The sequence below is a fragment of the Babylonia areolata genome, chromosome 2 (assembly GCF_041734735.1).
Source record: "Babylonia areolata isolate BAREFJ2019XMU chromosome 2, ASM4173473v1, whole genome shotgun sequence".
NCBI lineage: Eukaryota > Metazoa > Mollusca > Gastropoda > Neogastropoda > Buccinidae > Babylonia > Babylonia areolata.
Genome location: NC_134877.1, coordinates 51866594 through 51881766, shown reverse-complemented (window position 1 = coordinate 51881766; position 15173 = coordinate 51866594). Strand labels below are relative to the sequence as shown.

At 40.0% G+C, this 15173-nt stretch overlaps 1 protein-coding gene across 3 annotated transcripts in view; it reads left to right on the top strand.

The window, feature by feature from the left end:
* Positions 1-15173, top strand: part of LOC143274839 (Fanconi anemia group I protein-like) — a 46702-nt gene that overhangs the window by 30346 nt on the left and 1183 nt on the right. For all 3 annotated transcript variants that reach the window (XM_076578791.1, XM_076578806.1, XM_076578799.1), the window contains exons 23-32: positions 1516-1673; positions 3245-3297; positions 5887-6055; positions 7939-8066; positions 8751-8916; positions 10137-10312; positions 11633-11749; positions 12313-12417; positions 13614-13706; positions 14381-14548. In XM_076578791.1, the coding sequence (XP_076434906.1) occupies positions 1516-1673; positions 3245-3297; positions 5887-6055; positions 7939-8066; positions 8751-8916; positions 10137-10312; positions 11633-11749; positions 12313-12417; positions 13614-13706; positions 14381-14548 (1333 nt within the window). The remainder of the gene's footprint in view (positions 1-1515; positions 1674-3244; positions 3298-5886; positions 6056-7938; positions 8067-8750; positions 8917-10136; positions 10313-11632; positions 11750-12312; positions 12418-13613; positions 13707-14380; positions 14549-15173) is intronic.

Sequence of the window (15173 nt, the reverse complement as noted above, 5' to 3'; positions counted from 1 at the left end):
GTGTGTCCCAGGCTGTTCCTGAGCCACTACATGAACTATGACGATGTGAGTGTTGTACTGTGTGTCCCAGTCTATTCCTGAGCCACTACATGAACTGTGACGATGTGAGTGTTGTACTGTGTGTCCCAGTCTGTTCCTGAGCCACTACATGAACTATGACAATGTGAGTGTTGTACTGTGTGTCGCAGTCTGTTGCTGAGCCACTACATGATGTGAGTGTTGTACTGTGTGTCCCAAGCTGTTCCTTAGCCATTACATGAACTATGATGATGTGAGTGTTGTACTGTGTGTCCCAGTCTGTTGCTGAGCCACTACATGAACTGTGACGATGTGAGTGTTGTACTGTGTGTCCCAAGCTGTTCCTGAGCCACTACATGAACTATGACGATGTGAGTGTTGTACTGTGTGTCCCAGTCTGTTCCTGAGCCACTACATGAACTATGACGATGTGAGTGTTGTACTGTGTGTCCCAAGCTGTTCCTGAGCCACTACATGAACTATGACGATGTGAGTGTTGTACTGTGTGTCCCAGTCTGTTCCTGAGCCACTACATGAACTATGACAATGTAAGTGTTGTACTGTGTGTCCCAGTCTGTTCCTGAGCCACTACATGAACTATGACGATGTGAGTGTTGTACTGTGTGTCCCAGTCTGTTCCTGAGCCATTACATGAACTATGATGATGTGAGTGTTTTACTGTGTGTCCCAGTCTATTCCTGAGCCGCTACATGAACTATGACGATGTGAATGTTGTACTGTGTGTCCCAGTCTGTTGCTGAGCCACTACATGATGTGAGTGTTGTACTGTGTGTCCCAGTCTGTTCCTGAGCCACTACATGAACTGTGACGATGTGAGTGTTGTACTGTGTGTCCCAAGCTGTTCCTGAGCCACTACATGAACTATGACGATGTGAGTGTTGTACTGTGTGTCGCAGTCTGTTCCTGAGCCACTACATGAACTATGACGATGTGAGTGTTGTACTGTGTGTCGCAGTCTGTTCCTGAGCCACTACATGAACTATGACGATGTGAGTGTTGTACTGTGTGTCCCAGTCTATTCCTGAGCCACTACATGAACTATGACGATGTGAGTGTTTTACTGTGTGTCCCAGTCTATTCCTGAGCCGCTACATGAACTATGACGATGTGAATGTTGTACTGTGTGTCCCAGTCTGTTGCTGAGCCACTACATGATGTGAGTGTTGTACTGTGTGTCCCAAGCTGTTCCTGAGCCACTACATGAACTATGACGATGTGAGTGTTGTACTGTGTCTCGCAGTCTATTCCTGAGCCGCTACATGAACTGTGACGATGTGAGTGTTGTACTATGTATCCCAGGCTGTTCCTGAGCTGCTACATGAACTATGACAATGTGAGTGTTGTACTGTGTGTCGCAGTCTGTTCCTGAGCCACTACATGAACTATGACGATGTGAGTGTTGTACTGTGTGTCCCAGTCTGTTCCTGAGCCACTACATGAACTATGACGATGTGAGTGTTGTTCTGTCTGTCCCAGACTGTTCCTGAACCACTACATGGAGAACCAGCTGGCAGGGGAGGGGCGGGAGAGGAAGAGGAAGATGGTGGGCCCCTGTCTAGACGGGCTGGTCCATGTCTTCACCCTGGCCTCACACCGTGGCCATGATGCCATCATACAGTGCCTGCTGGCACTCTGTACGTCCTGTGATGTTGCTAATATTTCAGTTTTTGTAATGCCTTTCCATGTAAAACATGCTTTGTTGCACTGTATGTAACAGCCAGTCATGTCAGACTGTGACCATCAGAACAGCTGAGGAGGCAACTGCTGTTCCAACTATATGGGCTAAAATGTCATTATAGTGGAGAGTGTCTTGCCCTTGTTACATCCCTGCTGTCCATGCCAAGAGGGCGATTGGACAGTCTGTTTTGGACTTGTCCTCAAAGGCCAGCTAGCCCCCAAGGCTGCAGCACTGAGAGCCAGTGCAGCCTTATCTTCTAGGTTCAGAGTTATAGTACTTCACAAAAGACTAAGCTGTTTAACTCACTCCATGCCACGAGTTTGTGCCCTTGCCAATCCCTGAAAACCCAGGGTTTGTATAGGATGGGGAAAAAAATGTAAAAAAAACAAATAAACACCCAGACAATTGATATTTAGTATATGTATGCAAGGAATGTTGTTCCATATGTGTGCAAAAAATCAAAGTATTTACTCACCATCTTGATGTTGATCGCGGTATCCATATTTTGTGTATTTTTTTAGCATTTTTGCACCCATCAGAAAGGTACACCAACATGTTCCACATCACATTCTAACACTATTTGAGGAACTGAAGACCTAGTGCATGCAATGAAGTATGAACAGGTGGTGAAGAAAGTTGAAATTCACACATACAAAAAAATATTGTCTCTACATAATGAAAATCAAAAAACAAAGAAAAAAACTCAACCGGCTGACAAACTGGTATGCCAGTGAAGGGATGTGCAAGAGGGAAAAAGGAAAAATTGTCAGTCCAATCACTGGTGAAAACACTTGCAAAATCGTCCGTTTCCTCAGTGGTTTCGTCGTCTGTGTCTGTCTCATCTGCTGGCACATGTTCCTCACTTTCCTCTCCATTGTAAACACTCTCTTCAGCGGCCGAATCTATTTCTAGTTCATCGGGATCTGGTTCAAATTCACTGTCCGAAGAATCAACATTATCTCCTTCGACATCAGAGCCTTCAGTTTGGATCATTTCCAAAGCATCTTCGACGCTGAGTAACATTTCACCTCTCCGACCGTGTTGAACACTTCGCCGTGACGCCATCTTGTCAAACAACTTACAAAGCTGACAGGGGGCACGCTTTGTTATCAACTGCGGTTGAGCTTATCGCGACACACACGCAGCGTGTGTGAATGAAAAGCTGACCAGAGGTGACGTAAGATATCACATCTGCTTTTGATTTTCGCATCCAACGCGTCACTCCGACAGTACGACTTTTTAAAATCCAAGTCCGCATACGCGGACATTGGCATCCAACGCTTTCTCCGACGATGTCCGCATGTGCGGACAATGGCAGCGAGTGAGTTAATGAAATCCTATTGCTGTGCAGAACTTTGGTATCATCAGGACCAGTCCTTTATTTTTACGTACCAGTTCCTTGGAGCAGCTTCTTTTCAAAGTACTCAAAAGTTGGGGGAAAAGTGCATATGTGAGGTGTTGTTGTTTTTGATTGTCATCCGCGCTTTTTGTGGCTGTTCATAGGAATGCCTTTTCTTCCTGTTGCAGTTAAATCCGATGAAGAACACCCTGATATACATGAGCACATCAAGAGGTTTCAGGTAAGGTGCCCCTCAGTACATCGGGTAGGTTGTGTATAAAGGTATTGCCAGTTGTTTATTTCCCCCTGACGTGGTTAACTGCCTTGGTCCTTGACTTGTGATCTTCAAATACCTTTTTTAGGTTGTTGGAAAGTTTTAAAAAACATGTGTTTACCTTTTTTCTCTGGTATTATGTATAACTGCTTGTGATTGGGTGTGTATGTGTGTATGTGTTTTAAAATTTTTATCCATTTTTATAATACTTGTGTAAGTTTTGTTGTGTGGTTTTTGTGTGTGCAATAGCATGAGTGAGTGATTTTGTATGTGTATGGTTCTGTAAATTTAATTAGCTGGTGTAGTTTGTTTTGTTTGCTATATGTAGCATGTGGGTTTGTTTTTCGGGGTTTTGTTTTTTTTATGTTTGTTGTCTCTCAAACACTCCTCTTCCATTTTCCTTTTTATCTTATTGACTGATGTGCTTCCTGCCTACTGCTAGTTGCGTGTGTGTTTGTATGTTTGTGTGTGTACACACTTGTTTGAGTATGGTGTACTTGATTCCTGTATGTTAACTCAGTCGTAACTGTCATGAGCTTCATGCGTGGGAGGTGTGAACATCAATCTGCATTATTTGTATTATTATTATTAGAAAGTGGAAATCACACCAACGTTGCCCAGTAGTAACAACATTACTGTTATCATTATTGGTACATATATAGTGCATATCTCCAGTCAGAGACCAAACTTTAAGCGCTGGAGTCATCTGCACAACAGCAGGCTGCCTACTACAGTAGAACCAACTGGTTGCCTTTATGTGCTCATCATTCGTTTCCTGTGCCATTCAGTCAGGTTTCAGTCATGGGCAAACATGCTCATATTATATGCTTAGAGTGTATTTGATAACAAAATCATGCCAGTGACAACCTGTTTGTTGCCATGGGGATTTTTTTACATGCAGGCTAAGAGCATTGCTGCACACGTGGACCTCAGTTTATCATCTCATCCTGTTACTAGTCTGTTCAGTCAGACTTCAGTCATGCACAGATATGCTCATATAATTATATCAGAGTGGATTTTTCAATAGAATTTTGCCAGGGACAATCCTTTTGTTGCCATGGGGTTCTTTATATGTGCACAAAGAGCGCTCTTTGCGCATATCATCTCATCCGAATGACTAGCCTGTTAACCAGTAGAGTGCCTATAAGACGTCAGCTGACGTCCTACAAAAAATATTGCCATAGAGCCTATAAGACGTCCACTGACGTCCTACGTATGTTCTGATTTTTCCTTCATTGGAGTTTCGTTCAATTCACATAAACAGACTCTAGACAGTTAGTTTGATGTGTCTGGATTATAAAAATACTATTTAAGTGAACATTCATCAGGTAGAAGACCCCTTTCTACCAGATAATAATTTGCTAACTGACCACGTGATACGCGTAGGAAAGGGGGTTGCATCATGTGCAAAACAATGCCTTGAAAACTGTGTCCAGTAAAGCAGATTGTCTCAGTCAGCAGATTTACACAATTCTGAAAGCTCTGCTTGTGGTTGTGGACAGATTTCGCAATGGAGAAGGATCTCTCTTGTCTGATGATTGGTTTGAAAACGAAGGTGATTGACAATGACAGTGACGAAACTGACAGCCCTATTTTATGGTAATTCAGTCCATCTCTCCAATCAGACAGCTTTTTTTGAACAAGTGGCTATGACTGACAGAATACGAGCAGCGAGTGTTGGAAGAAGGGGAAGAGAGGGAGAGGAGTGATGTAAGACGATAGGTCGAATGTCAGCCAGAGTTCATGAAGGGGGCATGGCTTTTAGGAATGAGTGTGCTCACATTTCAATGCAGACTGTAGGATCAGCAACCGCTAATGCTCCAAAATTTTCACAAAATGCAGGGTGGCACCTGCACTGGTCACGAAACGTGTGCTTTTTGTTTTTCACTCTTTTTTTTCGCTGAATCAGATGGTTGACTTGTTTGAAGAGGTGGCAAGCTGGGTGTACAACAGACAACTTTAATCGGCCCACGTGCAACTTGAAAGGAGTGAATGTCATCAAAGAACTTCACTCTCTCACTCCCAAATGCTCTCAGCTGTCAAAAAGCTTGCCAGCTCAGTTTCTGAGACCTTGATTGATCTTTTACGTTGACTTTACCCACCTTTGTCATTGTCGGGACAGTGATTTACTTACATGTCTGCACAAGCTGTGATTTGTTTTTATAAACTTATAGCCTGTTTTCATTTCTTCTGCAGGTATAATCTGACAATAGGCATGCTATTTCTTGCTGTATTTTGTTTCTTTTCTTTATGGATGTTATTATGTAGAGGTGGAAATAGACTTTTTTGTTGCACAAAAATCATTATCTTGACTTTACATGCCTGAACAGTTATCTACAATCAACCTAATTGGGTAAGGGAGCCCAGAAGCAGAATCTACACTCATTTTTCTGCACAAAAACGTTTACTTTCTTTCTGTATTACCCACAGCTTTTGTGCTAGAATTTTTTGTGAATTATTACCCCTGAATCCTCAAAATTCCCTGGCAAGGGGAGAACACATTTTTTTTACAAAATTCTCTGGCACTGAACTGGTTAATCAACGTGTCCTTCACAGCGCCTGGTGAGTACGGTGCTGTCGGCGGACGAGGACCAGCGTCACCTGAAGGATGTGGGGAACCTGATGACGGTCGTCAGTCTGCTGACCGCCCACCTGACCCCTGCCGGGCCCCAGTACGAGCAGGTGTACACCTGGATCTGCAAGCTGTGTGAGGATGGCAACGTGGGTCAGTTTCCTGTTGGGACTTTTTACACATTTATTTTATTTTATTTTTTTTTATTCTTTTTCTTTTTCTTTTTTTAATACAATAGACATACAGAAAAGAGCAAGAAATACACACACACACACACACACACACACACACACACACACACACACACACATACAAAAAAGCAAAATAAACGAAGTCTTAAAAAAAAAAAAAAAGAATTTAGTAACTTTTTTTTTTCATAATACAATGGTTATGTAGAAAAAGAACAGCAGATGAATAAACACACATACAAAATAAAGCAAGCTTAGGAGATACATAAAAGAAGAGAAAAAAAACAAATAAATAAAAAGTCTAGGACATACATAAAAGATTTTTTACACCCAAATAAATGTATCAAAGAAGAAGAAAAATTACCCACATATATGAAAAAATTCTTTTTTTGTTTTTGTTTTTATAAATAAAGTAAGACTTTGATCAGTGAAAGTATAAGATAAGGACAGAGTGCATTCAAGTCATTTGTAAATGAATGTTAATGATGGTCATATGACTTTTTTGATGATAAAACAGACATACAGAAAAAAAAAAACTGCACACATGAATACAAAAAAAGACAAAATTAAGTTTTCTATCTGTGGTGGTATAAGAAAAACAGTATCTACAAGTCCTTTGTAAGTAAATGTTGGTAATAGTGTTGTGATATTTTGTCATGATACAGTTCGCTCTCCCTGGGGAGAGCAGCCTGAATTTCACACAGAGAAATCTGTTGTGATAAAAATAAATACAAATATAAATACACAAATATAGATCTAACACACAGAAAAATGTTGGTGATGGGGTTCACATTAATGTTGCCAGAACCCGCAATGCGTGAGAAATGTGCAAGGTCAAGTATATGTAAATACAATAGAAAAACTTATTTTATTTGTCAAAATGTGTTGCTTTTGATAACAGAAATGAGGATCCAAAAGGAAGCAAATGGAGTCAAAAGGTTTCTTTGAGTGGATTTTTGTAATAAAACCATTTGGTGGAGAATTGATGTTGACACCATTCTTGTCACATTCTGTTCATCATGTGGCTATATCTTTAATGTTCGGTATTGTATTCTTACTCTGATGTATAATCCAGCCCCCCACACCCCCTCCTGCCCCCACCTCTCCCCCTCTTTCTGTCTCCCTTCTCCCTGCGTCTTTCTCTTTCTCTTTTTCTCTCTCTCATCTTCCCTCTCTCTCTCTCTCTCTCTCTCTCTCTCTCTCTCTCTGTCTGTCTTTCAGTTAAAGTTGGGGAGTGTTTTGGTGGCTGTCTGTGTGAGTGGGTTGGTGAAATTTATTGAAGTAATTTAAATGTATTATGTTTAATGAAGTTTGTGATTCAGTGTATATGTTTGTGCATGTATGAGAGATAGAGGGACAAAGACAGTTACATTTTATTGTGAAGGTTATATTATGATTTATACCCTGTCATATGCGGAAATGTTCATGTGTGCCTTGAATTTTTTTTATGTCCTTGATATGCTTTTAATTTCTATCTGATTTCATGTGAATCATGTCATTATTTGAAGCCCATCCCTTCCTCCCCTCCTCCCCACCTCCTTCCCCTCCTCCCCATGCCCCCTTGCTTCTATTTTTATTTACTTCATTGTTTTGCGAGTGTGGTACATTTATTGAATGTGTTTGCACCATGTAGTGGTGCGCAGGGATGTGTGAATGAACAATGCCACAACAGTTTTCTGTGTTTTTCATTCTCTTTGTCTCTTAAACACGATCTTACAAGTAAAAGCCCTTGTTGGGACCAAATAAAAACAACAACAAAAAACAAGTGGATGTTGGAGTCGCTGCCCTGATGTCTATAAAAGGCTATGGGGACCTTTGACCTGGAACGTGTGCTGTTTGTGCTCACAGAGGATGTGAACACCAGCAAGCTGTTGCTGGGCTGTCTGCTGAAGCTGTCGGTGCAGATGAAGCATTTTCCTCAGCTGCTGAGAGATGTCATGCAGGATCTGCACAGTCAGTTAGGGGACGTTGAACAGGTAAGGAGTTCTGTCTGTCAGTCTCACACTCTTTCTTTTTTTCTTTTTCTTTCTGTGTCTCTGTCTCTCTGTCCATCTGTCTATCCAAATCTCAGATGGGGAGTTTCAGACAGGCAAATTTTTTTGTCAGTCTCTTTCTCTCTCTGTTTTTCTTTTTACTTAAAAGCTGTTATTTTCTGATTATCCATGTTCCATTTCCTGAACTGATATGGATATTGGTGACAAATTTGCTTCTTGGTAAAGACGTCCTGTATGCTCATGCTGCACTGTTTCTGTGTATGTGAAGTTGTTTTTCCTTCAAAACTGAAACAGTAATGACATGGCGTGTACATGTTCATTATATGTATGAAGCCGGTTACTGAAAAGCATGTAGGGTTTATGCTAAGGTCAGGCATGTCCACTCCCTATATATATATTTTTTTCCTCCCTTGCAGTGAAGGTTATATTTCTCAAGAAAAACACATGTAATCCAGTTCCACATAAAGTCATCAAAAATGCAAAAACACAAAATCAGATTTCATTGATAACCAGTGAAGCATTACACAGTAGAATATACTTCAGGAAGTGTACCTTTATTTTTTTTTTTTTTTTTTCCAACACCTGTATGGTGTAGCATTATGATATGGACATGTCGGCACACTTTGGATATCTGAATGCTGTGAAGTCCATGGTGTGTGAGGGCAGGACGTGGAAGTGGAGGACCGAACTCACTTCTCCCTGATCACCACCAGGACAGCAGCACCCCACGTGGTCATGCTGCTGCTGCCGTTGGTGGACCAGGACCTGGACGACACGGAGTGGGTCCTCTCCCGCATGAAGACAGACTCCACCCCCCACGTCATGAGCGAAGGTCAGATTTTGTGATGGTTTTGTTGGTGTGGGTTTTTTTTTCCTTGCTTTTTGTAAAAGGTCCGTTGGTACTTATTCTGATTTACACATCAAATCATGTTGCTGTTTGCCTGCCAACCCCAGACAGATGAATACTCATTAATTCTTAAAATCAGTTGATACTCACATGCTCACATGCTCAAGCACGACCACATATGCACACATACATACACTCACAAACATTCACAGACACTCACTCTGTATGTGTGTGTGCACATACATGGACTTGCACACACACACACACACACACATACTCACTGCTTCAAGTGTTTCTTAAATCCTTTGACCTCACCATTTAGGGAATTGACAGTTGGTTGACACTCAATCCAACATAGCACTAAAAGTAAATATATGTCACACACTTGCGAAATTATGTGCCCACATCAAGAATCCTATTCCCATACAATGGGCTACCAAGTAAAGAATGTGAAGAACATCTTCAACTGAGCATTGAACAGTTTGAAAATAATCCAACTTTATGTTGTTCTTTTCATGCTGATGTGCCCTTGTCAAAAAACCCTATTCCCATATGATTAATCGTTAACAAGTACAGAATCTCAAGAACATCTTCAACAAAACATTAAACAGTTTGAAAAGAATTAAGTTTTTTGTTCTTTTCATATTTACGTGCCTACATTGAGAACCCTGTTCCCTTTACAAATACAGAATGTGAAAAACATATTCAAATATTGAAGTAATGAATAATTTGAAAGGATTTTAATTGTATGTTGTTCTTTACATAGATTTACAAGTACAGACTGAAAAATATCTTCAAACATTGAGCAGTTTGAAAAAAAATCAATTTTTTTGCTGTTCTGTACACATTCATTTGCATACATCAAGAACCCTATTCCCACATAAGGATTTACAAGCATAGAATATGAAAAATGTCTTCAAACAAACATTAAACAGTTTGAAAATAATTCAATTTTATATTGTTATTTTCTTACGTACCTACATATACAAACCTATTCCCTTACAATGCTCAACAAGTACAGAATGTGAAGAACGTTTTCAAACATTAATCCTTTTTTTTTCTTCTTTTTTTAGCACATTCATATGCCTATGTTGGGAACCCAGACAATGGGTTATTAACTACAGAATATGAAGAACATCTTCAGACATTGAACAGATTGAAAAGAAATCAATTTTGTTGTTGTTCTTTACATGATTAATCCTCAGAAGTTGGGCCTACCCAGCAAGAAGGGTTTGAGAAGCTGGTATGCAGTCGCCTAGCAGTGCTGGTGTCCGGCTTTCATGAAATATCCCAGTCCGCAGTACCGCCAGGCCCCTGTGTGGCCGCCATGTTCAAGTCTATGACCAAGTTTTACTCCACCATTCTCAGTCTGGTCAAATATGTGAGTAGTGAGTTGCTGTGGAGGCAAAAAGGAGAGGACTAGGTTTGGTTGGTTGGTTTTTTCTCTGTGTGTGTTTGCTCTTGTTTTATTGTATTTTTATTTTGTATGATCAAGTTTTAAACTTCACAGTATTTCTATCTGGTCAAATGTATGAGTCGTTCAGTTTGGGGGCAAAGGAGAGGGCTATGGTGTTTTGTGAATGTGTCATTTGAGTGTGTTTGTTGTATACTTAAGGGGTTTTGATATATTTCAGGTTGTTGTTGGTGTTGTTTGTTTTTTGTTGTTGTTTTTTTGTTGTAGTTGTTGCTGTGGTATTGTGGGGGTTCTGACTCACTTGTGTAAACAAAGTGAGCCTATGTTTTAACCCGGTGTTCGGTTGTCTGTGTGTCTGTGTGTGTGTCTGTCTGTCTGTCTGTGTGTCCATGGTAAACTTTAACATTGACATTTTCTCTGCAAATACTTTGTCAGTTGACATCAAATTAGGTATAAAAATAGGAAAAATTCAGTTCTTTCCAGTCATCTTGTTTAAAACAATATTGCACCTCTGGGATGGGCACAAAAAATAAAAAATGAAGCCTAATTATATGCAAACTGCATTTACTGTTATATTTATATTTTTGGTATTCTCTAAACTTGGCATTTTGATCTGATATTCTGACCCAACAACAAGAGCAGTCATTATTATCATTTTTGGTTCAAACAGGAACTTCTTTTGCTAAGCATGGAAGTTTTATTTATTTTGCAAACGTTTTGGTGCAGATAGTAAAAAAGGGAAATTACTCTGTAATTAATGCTAGGGGACTTAATTTGCTTTAAACTGATCTTTCTCATCTTAAACATTACATTTTGAAATTATACTCAATACATAAAAAGCTTGGATTTTTTTTTTTTAAGTGTATCACAAGTGAGTCTTGAAGGCCTTGCCTCTCTTGTTTGTTGTTGTCTTTGTGCCAGGTTGTTTTTTTCCCCTCAGGGTGGGAAAGGGAACTGCTCTTTTTCTTTTCTGTTTTCTTTAAGGTGTCAGTTTCATTGCGGTGTCTGGAATTGTTTTTCTTTTCTTATTTTTTTTCTGTTATATATGAATGAATAGTAGCTTCCATTTTATCATTGTCTCATCAGAACGTTTGATATCCTCGTTGTGCTATTTCTTGCTGAACTTATGGGCACTATTTCTTGGTCAGTCTAAATTGTTATTACTTAGTCAATTTATCCACTTAATGTGTAAAGTAAGGAAGCAAAACATTTTGATTTTATTTAATCCTTGAATATTTGATCTAGTCCTTAAATCTTCCTCTCATACTTGTCATAACTGTGTTTCAGTACCTGCACTTGTATGCAACACACTCTGGTCACATGAGTTCTCGCTTTGAGAAGCTGGTGAAACTGATGGGCATGCAGCTGACACCACACATTTACAACTTCATCACCTTCGTGCAGGTATGCAACCTCTGTTTATTGTGTCTTGTCTGGATGGTCTTCAGTTTCAAGGTGTCAAAGCATGTGAACTGATCTGTATAGCCTACATCATATGTGTATATATATATATATAGTCCTGACCAAAGCATAAACCCTAAACACTGGTCAGGCCTTTGAATGGTCCAGTTTATTTTGAAATTTGTATAATGTGGATATCTTAGTTGTGGCTTAAACAAAATCCAAAACCATTTTCAAGCAAGTCTTTATGTTAAACTTTTTTTTTTTTTCGTTTGATCTCTCCATCTACCATCGGGTGGTTGTGAACTCTGTACGTGTGTGTGTGTGTGCAGTGAATTCTTTCTGAAGAACTGCGCTTGTTAGAAATATTGATTCTGAATATACAGTTTGACTTTGAATATATTTTGTACAGCTTCTAAACTTCATATATCATTAACAAATGAGTGAAATAAAACCATTCGAAATGATTGACCAAACTATATTCCGCGTTATGTATTGGTGCATTAAGTGAAATTATGCATCACAGCAATAGAGAACCCTGATGCATCTCTTTGTTTCTCTTTCAGACAGTAGAGAGTGAACAACTGGAGCATGAACAGCAGAAGGACCTGAAGAAGAAAAAGAAGCCACAGAAAGCTTCACAGAAAGCTACAAAGCCAAAGGCACCACCAGTAAGAAGAGATCAGTGCAGATCTAGCTGTTTTATGAGAAAAAAACGACCTTTTGAAATCATAGATTAACTAAAAACATGGAACACATTGGTGAAGAAGTGAAAAGTTGCAAAGGTGTTAAAAAAAAAAATTAAAAAAAAAAAAATCAGGATTTGGGGCAAATTTGTAAATTGACAAAGATAGTTCACTCACACAACTGTTTTATTCTTTTCAAGAAAAAAAAACACCAACTAGTGAGATTTGAGAAGAACTCTGAACTAGTTTTATTCATGAGAAAACTTTTGTGTGTGAACAGTCACATGAAGACATTATTGCAGCTGATCCATCAGTAGAAGTCCAACTTATTTTGGCTTATGACAAATTTCACATGACACAGTTTCAGTTTCAGTAGCTCAAGGAGGCATCACTGTGTTCCGACAAATCCATATACGCTACACCACATCTGCCGAGCAGATGCCTGACCAGCAGCGTAACCCAACGCGCTTAGTCAGGCCTTGGAACATGACACAGTGACAATCTTTACAAGGTCAGTATATTGTCTGTGACATTTAAGAAATACATTATGAGGCGGCAGTGCAGAATCTGGTGGATGTTGAGGGCCTTCTGATTGAGTGTTCACCAGTGATCAGGGTTCTGGCACCCTTTTCCACCTGGTGATGCGTCCTTGGGAGAGGCACTTTACTTCATATGTCCTGATCCACCCGGGCTTGAATGGATTACTGGACTTCGGTTTGAGAAGGTTAAAATGGCGGGGGGAAGAGGATTGGGCCTCACCTTCCTTTGCCAAACCCTAGACATTTGTTATGAATTGATTGTTCTGATGGCCGTGAAAGACTATAGGACCTTTAACTTAACCCTTATACATATGAGATCTGTCATTTTGATTCCTTACTGATGTACATAAAAGGAGGGCAAATTGGTGATACAATCTGATGAGTTGGTTGATGGGGGGTTTGGGTTTTTTTTTTTGGTTTTTGTTTTATTGAAGTACATTGTAAAATTTGTTCATTTATGTTAATTTGTATGTGAACATATAGCTGATATTCTAAATTATAAAACTGTTAAAGGAGACCCCCATTGCTTGTAAATCATACTTGTTGATAACGACACATGCTAATCTTATGAAATTATAAAAGGTGATTCAGTTCTTTGAGTGCACCCTTTTCATGGTCAGCATGCAGTCATTGATGTTACAGAAGGGAGGTAAGCACGACAAGATGATACCCAACCTCATCTTTTCCATTGAAGAAGTGGAGCGACACCTCGTCAAACTTAGCAAGAAGGCCAAGGTATACAGCAGTGGATTTCACTCTTTGTGTTTTGTGTGTGTGTGTTTCCTAATTACATTTTATTATTGGAGCAGTGACCTGGTGGTAATGTTCCTGACACAGGAAGCAAGTGCCCCTGGGTTCAGTTCACATATACAGACTGGGATTTTTACTTCCCCCTCCACTGGTCCTTGAATGGAGATATGGGTGATAATCTTTCAGATAAGATGTCTAACCATGATCCCTTGTGCAGCATGCATGTAGTGCATGTAAAAGAGCCCATGGTAACAAAAGGATTGTGCCTGGCAGAAGGGAAAAAAATAAAGCATAGGAGTTTATGTGCTTTCCCCAGGGAGAGCAGCCTGAATTTCACACCGAGATACCTGTTGTGACAACAACAAAAACAAAAATACAAGAAATATTAATTATATCTGATTTGAGCTGGGGGGTTTCTTTGGAGAGTGTGTGTGTGGGGGGGGGGGGGGGGGGGGGGGGGACTGGAAATGCTCTGAAAAATGCACAGGCTTTAGTTGGGCAATTAATATCACCAAGGTTTTTGCCTAAAGAGTTGTATTTCTTTGTTGGCTCCCAATGTCGGCAGCTTGGTCTTAACTCAGATCATTATCTATAAGTCTGTCTGGTCAACTGGCAAAGAATGAAAAATCTGTAGACATTGTGGATTCTGTTAAACTCAGGTGAACCTGATGGAGAACATCAAGACCAGCACATCCAGGGATTTCCGGATCAACGTGAACATTGTGCAGGAGACTCTGCAGGTGTCATCGGACGAGGACGAACCTGATGAGGAGGAGGAGCCTGAAGGTCCAACTGCTGCTGGAGATGCCCCACAGGAAGATGAGCAGGTCAGTGAGACCAACATACTCAGTTCACAAAAAGAACCATTCATAAAAGCATGTTTTCATAAAATGTTTTAAAAAAATCAAAGGATGATAAAAAAAATTTTGCAGGCTGCATACAGTCTGCGGCTGGCCTTTCATGCAGGCACAGGTGCACATGAGCAGCTTGAAAAACAGATGTGAAAAATGTATATTTCACTCCAAACTTTACAGTTATTCTGTGGTCTATAAACGACAGCTCTGGTTTTTCATTGTAAAAAAAATGGAAGTGCACATCAAGAAAACACCTTTTGCTTATGTGTGGTGCTCATGATGGCTGCATACCCGCTGTATGCTGGAAATTCACCATTGTTTCACCATGCCCTTGTGAACCCTGTACAAAACAAGGACACCTCAGTGTCTTGAAACAGTTCAAAGAAGAGGGTGTTTTGCATCGTTGATCAGTGGGACCAAACCACATTTCAGCAGTTGAAATGATGTTATGCATGATGTCATTACATTGGTCTGACGCATTGACCACATAACATGTCCAAGGGTTTAAGTTATAAACTTTGGAAATCTTCCATTTCTATTCATTCTTTGGAAATAGCTGGGCAATTTTTGTCACATTCCTCTGCTTTTTAGTATGTTT